Here is a 15,278-nt window from a genome sequence, read left to right on the forward strand (position 1 = left end):
CTTTGTTTGATCATTTACAATAAATTAGTTACCAACTCAATAAAACAAACCACGACACAATAAATACATTTTAATTCGCCAAATTAGCTCCAGAAAACTAGTATAGGACTCTTGATGGACTGTAGATGCTCATTGGGCGAGTGATTTCGCCAAGCAAACTTATTTGAAACGTGCACGATGTGGAGTCGAAGAGAAGAATGATGTTTTTTTCCCTATAACCGCTGAAGGCATCGCTTACTGTGTTGCGGCCCCTTTAAAGACAACTCCCGCGTTCGGAGTTGAACGGAAATAGAAAGACTGTTTTTCCTCTATTTAAGCGCGCCAACAAAGACTTCCACACACGATTTGAGTGTGTCTTCCATACACCCAGCATTTGTTGATTGTGGTACCCGGCCCGGTATTTCCTCCAATCTTCCGAAACATGCCTGAGGAAACGTCTGTCGCGTCAAGCTCTGGGAGGTAATGCTTCACATTTGGCATTTGCATGTGCGATCGAAACGCCCCCACTGGCTTGATAATTGCAAAGTAGCCACGGTGAGCCATGGCTGCTATTCTCTTTCTCCGGTTGTAAACCTTTTGGTGGAATACGCAATGTTTAAAGTAACCAATTTTCCAAATGCGCCTTCGAGCCGTTTAATCTAGCTATGTAGCTAACAACATAGCTTGGCTACCGTGCCATGACGTGAAGGAGGTACGTTAATAGCAAAATGGACGCCACGTCATTTGTTAAGTAGCGTCAACTGGCTACTTTACTCCCTGAACTTGAGTTAAATGTGTTTTACAGCAGCGTGGACGAGAAGCCGTGCTCGTCGTCAGCACCGGCGACAGACGGGTGAGTGTGAGCGTCCTCCTCACTGGGCCTTGTGGATCACCTCCCCATTGACTGATTGCACGTGTTATGTTTTCGCAGCTGTTCTGTAGACGTCATGGAGGAGGCAAAGAAGCTCATCGGTACAGGGAACAGACATCTCGTGATGGGTGACGTTGTCGCTGCAGTCGGTGTCTTTCAGGATGCGTGCGGCATGTTGTGAGTACACATGGATCTGGAAATTGTAGCTTTACACACTGTTGTTTGCTTTGTTGCTTGTCAGAAAGGACCGCCTTTGACAAAAAAGCCTATTTTTTTTCACCCGCTTTGTACTGCAGTGAACTACTGTTTTTAGTCGTTCCTTTTTATTTTGTTTTATCCATCCCAGTTGGATTAAATACAAAAATGTTGCACCCCTAAAATATTGAATTAAATGTTATTTCTTAAATATTCCTCCTTCACTGTTCAGAAAAAAAACAACAAATGGGAGATTATTATATAAAAATGCCCATGGAATCTGGTAGAGCTAGTTTAGGAGCTGGGATATTCCTGAACAGGTGCCAGGCCAGATAATTCACTTTTGGATGTCATTATGTACTTTGTAGGTATATAAAGTGTTTTGTCTGTCGCCAATGACTTAGCAGTGCATTAGTTCATAACAAATAAAACAATGAAACATTTAAACACTATGTTCGGGTGTTTTGTCTAGTTATAAAGCTTAATGTTAGCTCAAGCAAGGATGGCAATTTTCCGTGGAAATCTGCTGTTTTATTTCTTAAATTGATCATTTTTGTGAATCGTCTAAATCCGTTGAGAAAATTTTAGGGGGAAGGTCAGGTACCTTCTCGTCGAGTTTTCACGAGCTCTCCCGATCAGTCTTTCCATCTTCGGATTGTAAACAGCCCTGCGATTGGACGTGTAAGATGTCTTACTTGTTGTGATTGGTTGCCACGCCCCTTTGTGCTTTTTTTATCACGAGCCATTGCCATCCCTGCTTAAGGCACAATTTCTTTAATGGGAATTGGCAAAGATGTTGATGTTATACCTTCAAACACCTGCTACACACACTGTGCAGAAATGCATGGAGAAAATCCAACAATACACTCATACTCTCTCAGTTCTATGGGGAAAACAAATGTTAAAATGTCAAACGTGTTACTGTGTTAGACTGAAGGGGCATCCCTTTAAGACTCCAATTTTCGTGCACATTTCCCAGTGGGCCACAGGTGGAAAACTCTGGTTCCTGAGTGCCATTATCGGCAAACTCTGCAAGACCCTGATAACAATTCTGATCATTTGAATTAGGTGTTGGAGGAAAGAAACATCTAAAACGTGTGGCATAGCAGTTGACACCTGACCAAAGTTTGACACCTGTACAGTAGACCATAGTGCTGCCCAAAAGGTTGTGGTACTACACTGGTGTGTAACTCTTAAATTCAGACTTGCCTATCTAATTGGAAACCCCATAAATCAGCAAGATAGCAGGGGCACATAGGATTAACTGAGATGGAGCAGGAGTTCACTGTTACTTCTGTGTGCATGTCAGAGCTGCCAAGTATGGAGACACTGCAGATGAATGTGGCGAGGCCTTTTTCCTGTGTGGGAAGTCCCTGCTAGAGCTTGCCAGGTAACCAAAATGAAATATTATTTACAGTGTTGTCCGATCAATTCTGGAAAACTAAAACTGTTAGCATTAATCGTGAAACAAGCACTGATGAATCTGTTTCTTATATTTTTGTGTTTTAGGATGGAGAACACGGTCCTTGGAAATGCCCTGGAAGGAGTCCCAGAGGAATCTGAAGATGAGCAGCCCAGTAACTCAAATATTGAGAGTGCAAATAACCTTGATGGTAAGGATCTCTCCTAGACTACAGTCAAAAGTATTCAGGCATGTTTAAGATTAAGATTAAGAAAACCTTTATTAGTCTCGCAATGGAGAAATTCCAGATTCACAGCAGCAAAGTTATGAAAGGAAGAAGTAGAACAACAAAAAAATAGGAGCTGCTGGAAAGGCAGCCACTCTCGCGGCGCCATTTTGAAGTCAAAATAACAAAAAATAAAACAAGACAACACACAGGACAGAGACAGTCGTGCAATCTTCACCACTTTTCTGCATACACTTTGTTGTCAGAAGCAGTTGTAGATGAAAGAGGAGAGGATCAAAGTGTCCTTAAATGACTTTCTCACTCAGGAGTGGATTTGACCCCTGCTTAAGTTTATATAGAGCACCCTCCAAAATAATTGTAATGGCATGGTTGTATACTAAAGATGTTTGGGTTTCAGATCAAAAGATTAATGAGACAGCATTCAGAATTTCAGGTTTAATTTCATGGTATTTACATGTAGATGTGTTGAACAACCTCAGCACAGGGCATCTTTTTGTTTAACCACCCACTTGGACAGATGGGTGTGTCTAGTTGCTCAGATGTTGCCTTTTTAAATTGATTGCGTAAACATTAGCACATGCTTGTTTTTGGGGTTTCACCTGTTAAAAAAAAACTTGTTAAGCAAACCAGAGTCCTGTCTATGGGAGAAAAGCATACAATTTTGAAGCGGAGGGAAAATCACTGAGAGCTATAGCAGAAACATTGGGCATAGCCAAGAGAGCAATTTTGACTCTCCTGGAAATTATAACTAGTGTGCTGAGCAACAGAACTTGAATACGTCGGCCAAGGGTATCAACAGTAGTTGATGAAGAACCTTGTGAGAGCTTGGAGGAAATGCCAGTCAACTCTGTAACATCACTGCCAATCTCCACATGGCATTGGTGAAGGTATCACAATCATGTTAGAAGATTTTGAAAGAAGAAAGGGACAGGCCGTACCGCAACACGCCAACCACTCGTCAGCAAAAAGAATCAGAAGACTCAACTGGATTTTGCAAAGCAGTTCAGAGATTAGTCACTCAAGTTTTGGAACAGTTTTTATTTACCAAAATGGTGTAAAGGCCAAAGTATGGAGAAAGAGGATCTGCTTACGATCCAACACACATCAACTTAGCTGTGGAGGTAATGTCGTGGCTTGGGCTCACACGGTTGCTTCTGGAACAGCCTCACTAGTCTTTATTTATAATATTAACCCGTCATGGTTCACAGCAGAATTAATTCTGGCCTCTACGAAACCATTTTAATAGACAATTTACAGGGGAAAAAAAATGCATCCAAACAAATCCGGAGAAGCTTCATCATGCAACAAGAACAACTTAACCCAAAATCAACTGCCAAAAAACTTCATCAGAGGGAAAGTGTAGGTCTCATACTAGCAAAGACGTTTATTCCTCCAAGTATTAAATGTTAGTCACTTTAAGTTACACTGATGTCTGTTCCACTTTTGCCCTCGTGTTACAATTTCTACAATTTTCGTAGATTTTTGCGTATTGTCATCTTTAAATCAAAGACAAATCATAAAAATTGTGTGATATGAAATATTTAAATTTTTTGTTACATATACTGTATACATATATATGTTTTGGTCATAGTACAGTACGTACTGCTTTTGTCCATAGAGGGCAAAAAATAAGACCTATGTGTATGTATAGCGCTGATGCCACTGAACATTTTGAGTGGATGACGGTAAAAAAAAATATTCAGGTATAGTAGTTTTACAATTTTTGTAAAATTATACATTGCGTTATTTACATCGACTGCAGCACAAGGGTTTTTAAGTGAGTGGCATCACACAAAATGTGCTCTTCGTTCTTTTAACAAATTGTGATTTAAAAAGCTTAACTTCTGTCTCATCATCATCTGGAACCCAAATATCTTCAGAATACACCAAAAGCAAAGCACCTTGACATCCCAATACTTGTGGAGTGGACCGTCTTTGTGATCAGGGTTTGGGGGGGTCAAATCGGGTATGAAAAATGATTATCTTAACGCCGATTTAATCAGAAGATGGAGATTAAATCTTTGAAACAACGTTTACTCTATCCCCCTAAAATTCATTGTGGGAAAATTACAAAATTAACCTCTCCCTCCCAAAAAATGCTGATAAACCTAGACTATAACCTGTAATGTCCTCTTCCTGACATTATAGTCCACACATTTGAAAGTGCAGTGAAGCTCATCTGTATTGCTTTGATGTACGTTGCCAATCCGCCACATACCTTGACTGTCAGATCTGACAACAATTACAGGACACTACATGCTGGAACCCATAAATTTTTATTATAATCGACTCACTCCGCATGATTATAGCAAAGGTAAAAATACAGTTAAAAAGACGTGTGGCACTTTTTGCCCCTCTGCCCGCCCCAAAAAAGATGTATCAAATTAAGCTACAACTGCTCAATTTGACAAGGTATTGATATCCTTGGGTTATTTGGTCATATACAAGTTCAGAAAATGAATGAAAATATTATCAGCTCCGATTGCATGATGGGGACAGCTCTAGTAGCTAGGGTATTTTATTTATTAAATGCATAAATACAATGATTTTCAGACTTGGAATTATAAAAAATAAATTCACTAATGCTTTCTTTTTTTTATGGTCATGGACGCAGAGGCAGAACTTCTCCCAGCGTTAAAGCTTTCCGGCACAAAACACTCGAGGCTAAAATGCATTTGCATTCGGGCTCACATACCTTATAGCCGCACAAAATGCAACCCCCGCAGCGAACAAGGTTTTTTGCTTTAATGTCTTATTTTGCAATGATGTACAGTATTGATTGATCGTGCACATTATGACTTCAATTGATTAGCCACTGAAGTTGCAAAAAAAGGGGGGGGGGGGACCAAAGCTACGGTACGTCTTTGAAATACTTGCGTCTGCAAAATGCATCACAGAATGCAGCAGCATCTACTGCACACACAATGTGACTCAACAGGAAAATTGTAAGAGTTGCTGACTCTCCACCACACATCAAGCAGTTGTCCCTCGTGCATATACTGTAAACAATATGCTGAAACTGTGACCCTGCTTTTAGGGTGGGTCGGAAAATGTTTCAAAGCTCTACATTTTAAAAATTGAAACACTAACATTATATGATTGTCGAGGAAGAAACCTAGCCTTAACTGCTCTAGCAATACTAATGGAAAGAGTACTCCAGCGGTATGAATTTTCTTTCACAGGTACATATGATTAATCTAGTTGTGTTTAATTGTAAAAAGGCCAGTCAGCGACCGTCAGCCTCTCATAAAATGCATTTGGCAAACCCTCAACGGTACAGCTCTTCAGACGGATTTGAAGTCGTTTCAGACAATCAAATGTATAACTTCCAATTGTTGAGTACCTGAGTTTTAGTAGGTGTGTTACATGGTTTTGAACTTGTCATATGTTCAACATGCTCAATCTAGAATTAGAAGGAATCAGAAGCTCCATGTATGCTGTCAAAAGAGTTAGTGTAAACTCTTCAGGTAAATGTAATTCCAAGGAAAACGAGCCAAATTAATTTCCTCTTTACCACTGTGGTGCAGAAAATACTCGCGACGAGCTACGAAAACAGGTGTATGATGCAATGGAGGCGAAGCCTGAGGAGGTAGAAAGAAAACCGGAGTCGGATGTGAAGAGCGGCACTGAGGTGAAGCAGGAAAACGTCTTTTCGAAGTCATCACCCAAACAAGCTGGGGATGACTCTCAGAAGCCCTCAGCTTCCCAATTGAATGGCGCGGTCAAGAGTCTGGGTGAGGAAGCTCAAGTGAACAGAGTTGTGAATGGAAGCCTCAGAGAGTCTCCTGAGAAAGAAAGTATGGCAAAGACTGAAGAGCAGAATGGTGAGAAGGCCAAGGCAGATGAAGAAAGCGGCGACTCTCAACCTGAAGAGAAGGCAGAGGGCAGGCATTCGACCTTTTGAAAGCACTATTTCTAGTTGCATGATGGGATGGGCGAGCACGATTATGGGTGCTGTTTTGCATAAAAGAAAAAAATTCACAAGCTGGTGGTAATGGGGGAACTGTAAAATATCTAAACTGTACTTCTGGCCATTGTTTTTGTTGTGCACATTTTGTAGCTGTTTTTCAAATCTGAATGATTGCTTTCCAGATGAAGAGGATGATGACAGTGACGACGACGATGATGATGAGGAAGTGGACAAAAATGGTGACAAGGTAATTTTGGAAATGCCACCATTTAAGTTGATTTGTAATAATTTCTTTATGTATCCCACACGGCCAGGAGGAGGATGAAGTTGGAAATCTGCAATTGGCTTGGGAAATGCTTGAGGTGGCAAAGGTCATCTATAAGAGGTGAGGGCAAGATATGACATGGATACGCCATTTGTAGGTGTTATGTTAAATGTAACTTTTGTCTAAATGGCTTCAGAAAGGAAAGCAAAGAAGACCAGCTCATGGCAGCCCAGGCCTTTTTGAAACTTGGAGAAGTTGGTGCAGAAACGGGTGCGTTTGAATACATTTGTGTAGCGTTGTCTGATGTTTGAATTGGGGCAGCATACTTGTGATTTGAAAATATTTGATAAGTCGCTGCAGTGAAGTTGTTCATGTTAAATGTATTTTACAATTGCTGTTCCACTGAATAGGCCACATAAGTGGCGCGCGATCGCCTTGCTGCAAAGAAAAATGTCAAGCCACATCAAATTACATTTTAAGCAGTATGGTTCATTATACAAACAAGAACCTGAAGATATATATTGCGGCATCCCTTATTATTATTTATTTTTTTTTTTGGCGAGGTGGGGGGCAGGTGGAATTGTCGACAGGCCAATTATGGCCCGCGGGCTGCTACTTGCCAATGACTGTTAAATATAGTATTTATGTGTACAATATTTATCCATCGAGAGTGAACACCTACATCTTGGGAATGCCTTCCAAATGCACCTGTGAAATAGAGAATTAATAAAAAATTGTTTTACACTTGCCACATGCTATAAAACACACTTATACTGATTAAAATGACATTTTTAAAGTCCACCTTGTTTGTAACCACTCGCACAGCTCTCCAATAAGCGTGCTAGCTTCAAGCGTGTGACAGCAATATTTGATTGGCATATTTGTTGCTCTGTGGGAACAAAAATATAAAAATGACATTCGCTGTCTGGCATGTTGTACACCAAAGCCATGCCACTCTAAATTCGGACTTGCTAGTCGTGTAAACGCAAAACAATTGCTTAAAAATCTTCAGTGTAACAGGAGTTCACTGTATAACATGGCACGAGAACTTTCGCGTCTTGTGGTTACGAATATTTTACAGTACCACAGTTTTAAAGGTGTGGAACATACTCAATTAGTTATAGATATAATTAATTATATTTGGGGCGGCCCGGTAGTCCAGTAGTTAGCACGTCGGCTTCACAGTGCAGAGGTACCGGGTTCGATTCTGGCTCCGGCCTCCCTGTGTGGAGTTTGCATGTTCTCCCTGGGCCTGCGTGGGTTTTCTCCGGGTGCTCCGGTTTCCTCCCACATTCCAAAAATATGCATGGCAGGCTGATTGAACACTCTAAATTGTCCCTAGGTGTGAGTGTGAGCGTGGATGGTTGTTCGTCTCTGTGTGCCCTGCGATTGGCTGGCAACCGATTCAGGGTGTCCCCCGCCTACTGCCCGGAGACGGCTGGGATGGGCTCCAGCACCCCCCCGCGACCCTAGTGAGGATCAAGCGGTACGGAAGATGAATGAATGAATAATTATATTTGGGCGTTGAGAAGGGGACTTTGTTGATGTGTGTGTGTGTGTGTGTGTGTGTGTGTACACACACAACAGTTTTGTGTTGACGTTGCGCTTTGTCCCAAAGGCAACTATCCTCAGGCACTAGAAGACTTCCAAGAGTGTTTGGCCCTGCAGCTCAAGTATCTTCCTCCTCACAGTCGTCTGCTGGCTGAGACCCATTACCATGTTGCCACAACACTGTGCTACATGGATCAGTACAGCCAGGCCATTCAGCACTACAATAGCTCCATAAAAGTGATCGAGACCCGCCTGGGTAAGGCCACTTTGCCTATGTGTGTGTGTGTGTGTGTACACACAAAAACATTTCACACATCAAGGTCAAATAACTGATTGGGAGTTGAACACGAGCGTTCGTGCTGATCCTAGTCTTGGTGTAGCCATGTTGCAGGACTTGATTGATGCAGCAGAGGGCACCGAAGGGGCAAAAGAGGCCACAACTGAGATGGAAGAACTCAAGCAGCTTCTGCCTGATATTCGAGAAAAAATAGAAGATGCAGAAGAAACCCAGAAAACATCCAGTGCTGCCTCCCAGGCAATTCAACAGACCCTTGTAGGTCCACAGTAAAATAAACTAAATGCTCAATATTTTGTGCTTTTTCATATGGACTTGAAGGTTCGTTGATCTGAATCAACCATTAGCAGTGGGTGACATTGATTGTCCTCGCCGTTGTGTATTAATACCATGTCAAAGAATGGGTCCTTTTGATTGGCTGCAAATTATGCACAAGTAATGAAATCCTCATTTGGTGAATCATCATGCATGGCCTGCAAAAGAAGAGGAAGTGATCACTTAATGAGTCAATGTGCATGATTTAGTCACGTGACCCCCCCCCCCCCCCCTCTTCTTCAAACATGGACCAGTGACTCAGCTCTGCGACATGCAGCACAAATCGACATATACATCAAATTAGACACATTTTGACTGTTGTACTAGCTGCAAATGCTCAACATTTGATTACTATACAAATTTTGAGATCTCTCATGAAGAGCTAACTGGTTGAAATGTCTGAAATATTCACAAGCAAAAATAAATGAATAAAAACACCCTGTACATGGCACAGGAGTCAACACTCAAGACCCGCGTGACTTATCCCACTCACAATATTTTATGTGGCCTGCAAAGGGAAATGTTGAGCATTTCTTTCTTCATCCTTGAACATTTTTTTAGTTGTGTTATGAGGGACCATACATTTGTCTTCACTGTCACAATGGCCCTCTGAGGGAAACATACGTACAATGTGTGCCGTGGCAAAAAATGAGACACTGCTGCTATTCAAAATGAGAAGTTCATTTTTAAATATTACCATAGAATATTATACCATGTTTTGCAGGTGATGTATGACGCAATTTAAAATTTAGACAAGCTATTTTTCAGAAATGCTGTTTATCAATAATTACTGGGAAGCAAGTGCAGATTTACAGTTTTTTTTAAAAAATTATGACCCAAAAACTATCTTCCAGCCTTATTATCCATCTAACTTGGTAAATAACCTTCAGGGTGGTGCTTCAACCTCCTCGGCATCCCGGAGTGAAAATGGCAACCCCTGTTCAGCCCTTGCTGCCACCTCACAAGTAAGGGCGATGCCTTCTGCGTGAAATGTAAATCTGTTGATTCTGATTCATGCCAAATTGAACAACCCCCAAAAAATCTTAAACGCAGATCCCAGTGAAATCAGCTGATGGTGGATCATCTTTGAAAGTGGCCTCAGACATCTCTCACCTCGTCAGAAAAAAGGTGAGATAATAATTATCGTATTGCCAAAACTTGACCTGACATGTTTTTATGTATAAATTGAAGGGGTACTGGTAGGTACTTACGTTTCACAATCTCTGCCCCACCCCCTTAACAAGGTTCAGAGCCATCCGATTCTTGTCAGTGGCTTTTTATTGTGCTGTGGTTGGTTCTGAGTCTTGTGCTGTTTGGGGAAATGTAGTTGTGTGATTGCCTTGTAGCAGTGATTCCTTGTCTTGCTTTGAGGTGCATGCTTGATGCATTCACTGGCTACGGCTTTGTGTCCAGATTGAGTTTGTCTCTCACTAAAATCAACGTGGAATGCAGTTGTGAGGCTTTTCAGTCTTGTCTCCCTTCCCCACCTTTTATTTATATTTCTACACAGAGGAGAGCAGAGGAGAACAGCCCAGTAAAGGACACTGATGCTAAGCAGGCCAAACAGGAAGCCACAATTAATGGCAGTGGAGACTCTAGTGCCAACAATGGAATTGAGGAGCAAAAATCAAAGGAGGCGAGTCTTAGCCTTGTATTCTGCAATACGCTGAAGCTAGCGTTGCTAATCTTGCTGTGGACGGTGCCAACTTGGTTCGGATGACGCTCAACTTAAAGCAATTGGGTTTTTTTCCAACCTGTTGAACCCTCCTAATCAAGATAAATGTCTGTTCCCTGGAGAGGATATATTTTTCTTCTGTAAAATGTGGCTTACACTCAACCTCTAACATGGTCATACTATGCATTTTGGTACAACCTACATATGACTAAAAGTTCGCACGTTTATTCACCCACGACAAATCAATGTCAACCCCAGGTAAATGCTCCTGATGATTACCATATCTTTAAGATATGAAGCTGCAATTTTGTGGGATTTGTTTGCTCATTTTATGTATTTCCTTGCAGACTGCTGTCCAGTCGCCCTCTGTCCAGTCCTCAGCGTGACAAGCCACCTCTTTCATGCGCTTTGAAAACCAGCATGCAACTGTTATTCAAACACTTGTAAATAATAACAATTTTCATTGACTTGTCTGTCCAGTTTTGTACACTTTCAGTAAAACAATTTTCAAATGCAGTTTTGTGGGGGGGGGGGTTCCCTCCTTTCTTCTCCTCCTTTCTTCTCCTCCTCTAAACTTTGGAGATCTCATCCAGCTTCAGTATTTCTCATTATAGGATCCAATGCTGGTGGATGGAAATTTAGCGGTACTGTATTGGCATTCTGAAACAAGTTGTTGAATTTGGTCAAAGTGGTATTTCAACATGGTATAGTCCAGTTAGGTCTCATTTTAGCTGTTGGTGTACGAAATCTCACAGGGCATCAAGTGCTGTTGGAGAAAGGCAAAAGATAGCATTTATTTTAAGGAAAGTTCTTGTCTACAATCAGTTGTTATTAACATACAATGGTGTATAAAGTGAATAGAAAATAATTGGATGGTGGCTCCACCAAAAATAATGGGGCTTCTTCGGAAGCTCAACTATTCTAAGCCCCCATTAGTGGATGATGTCATTGGGTTAACGAGAGATAAAAAGCTTCCTTTTCCAAAAGGGCTGCACTTTTTCAAATGAATGTGCCTCCACTTTTGTCAACGGACATTGTGCAAGGACAAATGGTTCTGACATAAACCTCTAGCCTGCAGCTTTAGCCTGCAAAATATTAGCTTGGTCATAAAATGCAAATGATCAGCATTGAGTGTCTTGCTCAAGGACTTAAGGAGATGGAGTTAAAGTTGCGTTTCAGGTACTCGATATTATTTACTTAGTCCTACTTTTGCCGTTTTCTGATCAAATAGGAAAGATCCAAAAGTAGGAAGACAGGAAAGGATGTCAGTATGGTGCATACAGACTACATTATAAACAGGGTAATGAAAGGGGCAAATGAAGCAGCGATGGCCCAAGCAGAGCTCAGGTGAGTGCGAGGAGGGATGACAAAGGAAGAGTTGTGACAAAAGAAGAGTCACGAGGATCAGAGGAAGCCTTAAAAGCTGACTCCCATAGGCAGGATAAAGGGATCTTGGTGTGGCAGCTGAGAAGATGACACACCATTTGGGGCCTCGGCTCCCCCACTGCCTCGCCTCTGTGTTCAGGGCCTGTGAGCTCTTCTGCCTCTGAAGTACTCCCCCTGCCCCCCTCTTCTGACCTTCCTGCCTCACGACCTCCTCCACCCCAACGCTGCACACCTGCCATTTAAAGTTCTTGTTCGTCCAAACTAACTTTTTTTATTATCAATGCGGAGTTTTTCTTGGGGGGGGGGGGGGGGATCTGTGAGAAATCCTGCGTACCTTTTGAGTCCCAAATGCCACCCCCCCCCCAAAAAAAATGGAGATTCCTAATTTAAAATGTTGTCCTCAAATGAGTTTTCACACTGGTTCAAAAATGAAATTCCCAATGCGAGCTGAGTGAAAAAAAAAGCCCAGTGACGTTTTTGTTTGGATCATTGATGGGGGTCACGCTGAGCCAAGAAGGGCCATCTTCCCGAAAGGAAGCTGGGCTGGCTGTCCGCATGTTTTCGTCGAGTTGCACGACAGGGCCGCGTGACCTGACCTTTCAGGTGTGAGGTCACCCGAGTTCATTCTACCATAGTAGCATCAATTTCATTTGATTTTCTTTCTAGCGTGGCCGTAATACTCCTCCGTACATGACCAATGACGACCGCCCCAACCCCACCCCCGTCCTTTGTTTGCAGGCTGGACCGTCCAAAAGTCAAAGAGTGTCACTCGAGTTTTTTGCCACGGGAGTCGCTTGCATAGGAACAATGAAGAAGCACGCGCGGCAGAAGATGAACCAAGTCCAGAATGCCGCTCGGTCTGCTCTGGAGCGGCGTCAACGCGGTTTGTGAAAAGCGCAGCGGCGGGCGACGCCGTTCAGCAGTGGATCTCGTAGCCCATTCGAGAATCCACGAACAAGCCGGCGTGGTTGGCGAATACTCCCCCCCCCTGCCCGTCATGACCGGCTCCGCCTCGCCGCCATTCTTCTTACAGTCCGAACGTCGCCGTCGGCTTCGCCGGGAGGCAGCGCGGGGCCGTGGGATGCGGGCGGGCCGGCCGCCGAAGACCCTGAGCGGCTGCCGGTGTCGGACGGGATGCGGCGGTGGGCCGGGGTGGCGGCGGGCGGGGCCGGTGCAGGACGCGGGTTTGGCGCGGTTCAGGACGAACATCTCGTGGCCGCGCTCGTCTCGGAACTCCTCCAGCTGGGCGAAGGTCGTGGGCCCGTCCGAGTAGTCGTTCACATACAGGATGCTCTCCTCCTGATATGCGAGAACAGCGCCACATTTTCATCGCTTTCTGACACAATTTCATTGAAAACAAGCGGGGGTGGTCACAGGATTAGTCTTGCAAAATTTGCGATATTTCAGGAAAAAAAAGGTTGCCGTCAAGCGTGGCAAAACTTATGCAACCCCCGTGGAAGAAAGCCAGTCAAGCAGCAAGTTGCAACTCACAGCTCGGTCGGGGCAGCGAGGCGAGCAGGCGGCGAAAGTGGCCGCGGCCTCCCAGGGACACGTGGTCTCCACCGGGGCGAACTTGAGCTGGGTGATGGTGCCGATGGTCTGTCACAGGAGAGCGAGCGAACGTTTAGAAGGAAGGCGGACACCAGGCGCCAATCCAAACAAACACTCGACAAAGGATCTTCACCACACTCGTGAGCCGAGCCACTTCCAGCAAGGCGAAGTAATTGGGCCGCTCACTCTCCCGGTTGAACTTGAGCACCGCGTCCCGCACGGCGCCGACGCCCGTCGGGTCATCCAGAGGCAACAGCTTGGGGCACGACGGACAAATCAGCAACAGCTCCTCGTCGGACGGCTCTGCAAACAAGGCGGCGGCGGCAGCGGTGCCCAAGCTTCGCCATCAGCTCTCATCAGAAACAAAGCATTTCACAGACAAGCACCAAAGCAGCGGGGCTCTCACGACCTGGTCGGGTGGTGCATTCGTGGCGGGTGACTTTGGCCGCGCCCCACATGACCCAAAACTCCACGCTGCAGATGGCCACCGCGCCCTGAGCCACCCAAAAACAACACTGTTAGCACATCAGACAGAAGCGAGCGGCAGGACCCAAAGGACGCTCACCCGCTCATTCTGCCGCCACAGCTCGCACAGGGCTTGGGGTTGCTGAAGTGACATTTGGTCTGCAGCAGCTTCACGTTGATGTCAATATGGCAACCTCCCGAGACCTGCGTGGGCAGAGCCGCCAGACGAGCGCATCTCGATCATCTCCCAAGGAGCGGCTCGGCCGGCCGACTTGCTCACCTGCCGGTATTTGCTGCCCTGCACCTCGTGCAGCCGCAACTTGAAGCCGTGCTTGTGATGTCGGTTGACGTGCCGGACGACCATGCCGGTCGCCGCCTTCACGCTGTCCTCGCCGCACGTGACCGAAGAAGGCAAAGACTGAGGCTTCACCAAGCCTGGAAGAGCCAAAGCGCACGGCAGCGCAGCAGCCAATAGACGAGCCGCCATTCTAACCGGTGACGAAGGGTTGCAAATTGAAAATCAAGCCTTTCTGCTTGGCTCTCGACGAAGGCGGACGCTTTTTGCTTAGCTCCCCTGCCCTCCCACCTCTTTTTCCCTGCTCGCCACTTAGTCTTTTGTGCTGTCTTTGTCTAACTTTTTTTTCCCCTCGCCTCCTACCGTTTTTTCATCCGAAGAACTAACCATGGAATAGTTGGCTGGTCTCTCGATGTAATCGACAACATTTTTTTGACGAAAAGAGCGGGCAGTGGGGAGCCTGCTTGCACTCCAGGGACACTTGCTGCCGGATACGCCCTGGATCCGTGGAGAAAGTGGAGACCGGTGTGCCTGACAGTACTGTCCGTGGAGGATGTGGAAGACATCTACATCATTGGCCTTTTGATAACAGGTATGCTGCTGTTTGATGTTGGCAGCTTTCTGTTCTATCGCAAAATTCGACCGACGGGAGAGGCTCTATTGGAAGTGAAGAAGCTGTCGGTCACTCTGGATGGCTTGGCGCGAATGTCCAACACTCAGACTCGAGCGGTGACTGAGCTCAGCCGCAATATTGTTGCGACTTTGCGGTTTTGGAGCGACTCCGCGCGATTGAAAATACCATGGAGACGTTGGAATCCACGCTGCGAAAGAATTTTCGGATCTGAATGATTGGCGCCAGTGAGGAGATACAGACCA

At 44.6% G+C, this 15,278-nt stretch overlaps 2 protein-coding genes across 3 annotated transcripts; one reads left to right on the forward strand and one right to left on the reverse strand.

Annotated features, from left to right (window-relative positions):
- Nucleotides 1-236: 236 nt before the first annotated feature.
- On the forward strand, nt 237-11,221 carry nasp (nuclear autoantigenic sperm protein (histone-binding)). 2 transcript variants are annotated; one of them, XM_052073441.1, is made up of 15 exons: nt 237-459; nt 785-832; nt 911-1,027; nt 2,355-2,435; nt 2,555-2,658; nt 6,222-6,428; nt 6,787-6,851; nt 6,919-6,989; nt 7,066-7,139; nt 8,488-8,676; nt 8,801-8,973; nt 9,921-9,995; nt 10,084-10,158; nt 10,541-10,666; nt 11,053-11,221. In XM_052073441.1, exons 1-15 carry the CDS (start codon nt 422-424, stop codon nt 11,089-11,091), a joined length of 1,482 nt encoding a protein of 493 aa, XP_051929401.1. In that variant the 5' UTR covers nt 237-421; the 3' UTR covers nt 11,092-11,221. The 2 variants fall into 2 exon arrangements, with proteins under 2 accessions (XP_051929401.1, XP_051929402.1); XM_052073442.1 differs by lacking the exon at nt 6,222-6,428 and having other exon boundaries at nt 240-459.
- A 2,494-nt stretch (nt 11,222-13,715) lies between these two features.
- Nucleotides 13,716-14,643, reverse strand: LOC127606163 (alpha-2-HS-glycoprotein-like). Its single transcript, XM_052074246.1, is given in 5 exon segments — nt 13,716-13,945; nt 14,052-14,136; nt 14,208-14,236; nt 14,239-14,311; nt 14,388-14,643. Coding segments are annotated over 5 exon segments (624 nt in total). The 5' UTR covers nt 14,595-14,643.
- Between the last annotated feature and the right edge of the window lie 635 nt (nt 14,644-15,278).

Source organism: Hippocampus zosterae, chromosome 8 (assembly GCF_025434085.1).
Source record: "Hippocampus zosterae strain Florida chromosome 8, ASM2543408v3, whole genome shotgun sequence".
NCBI lineage: Eukaryota > Metazoa > Chordata > Actinopteri > Syngnathiformes > Syngnathidae > Hippocampus > Hippocampus zosterae.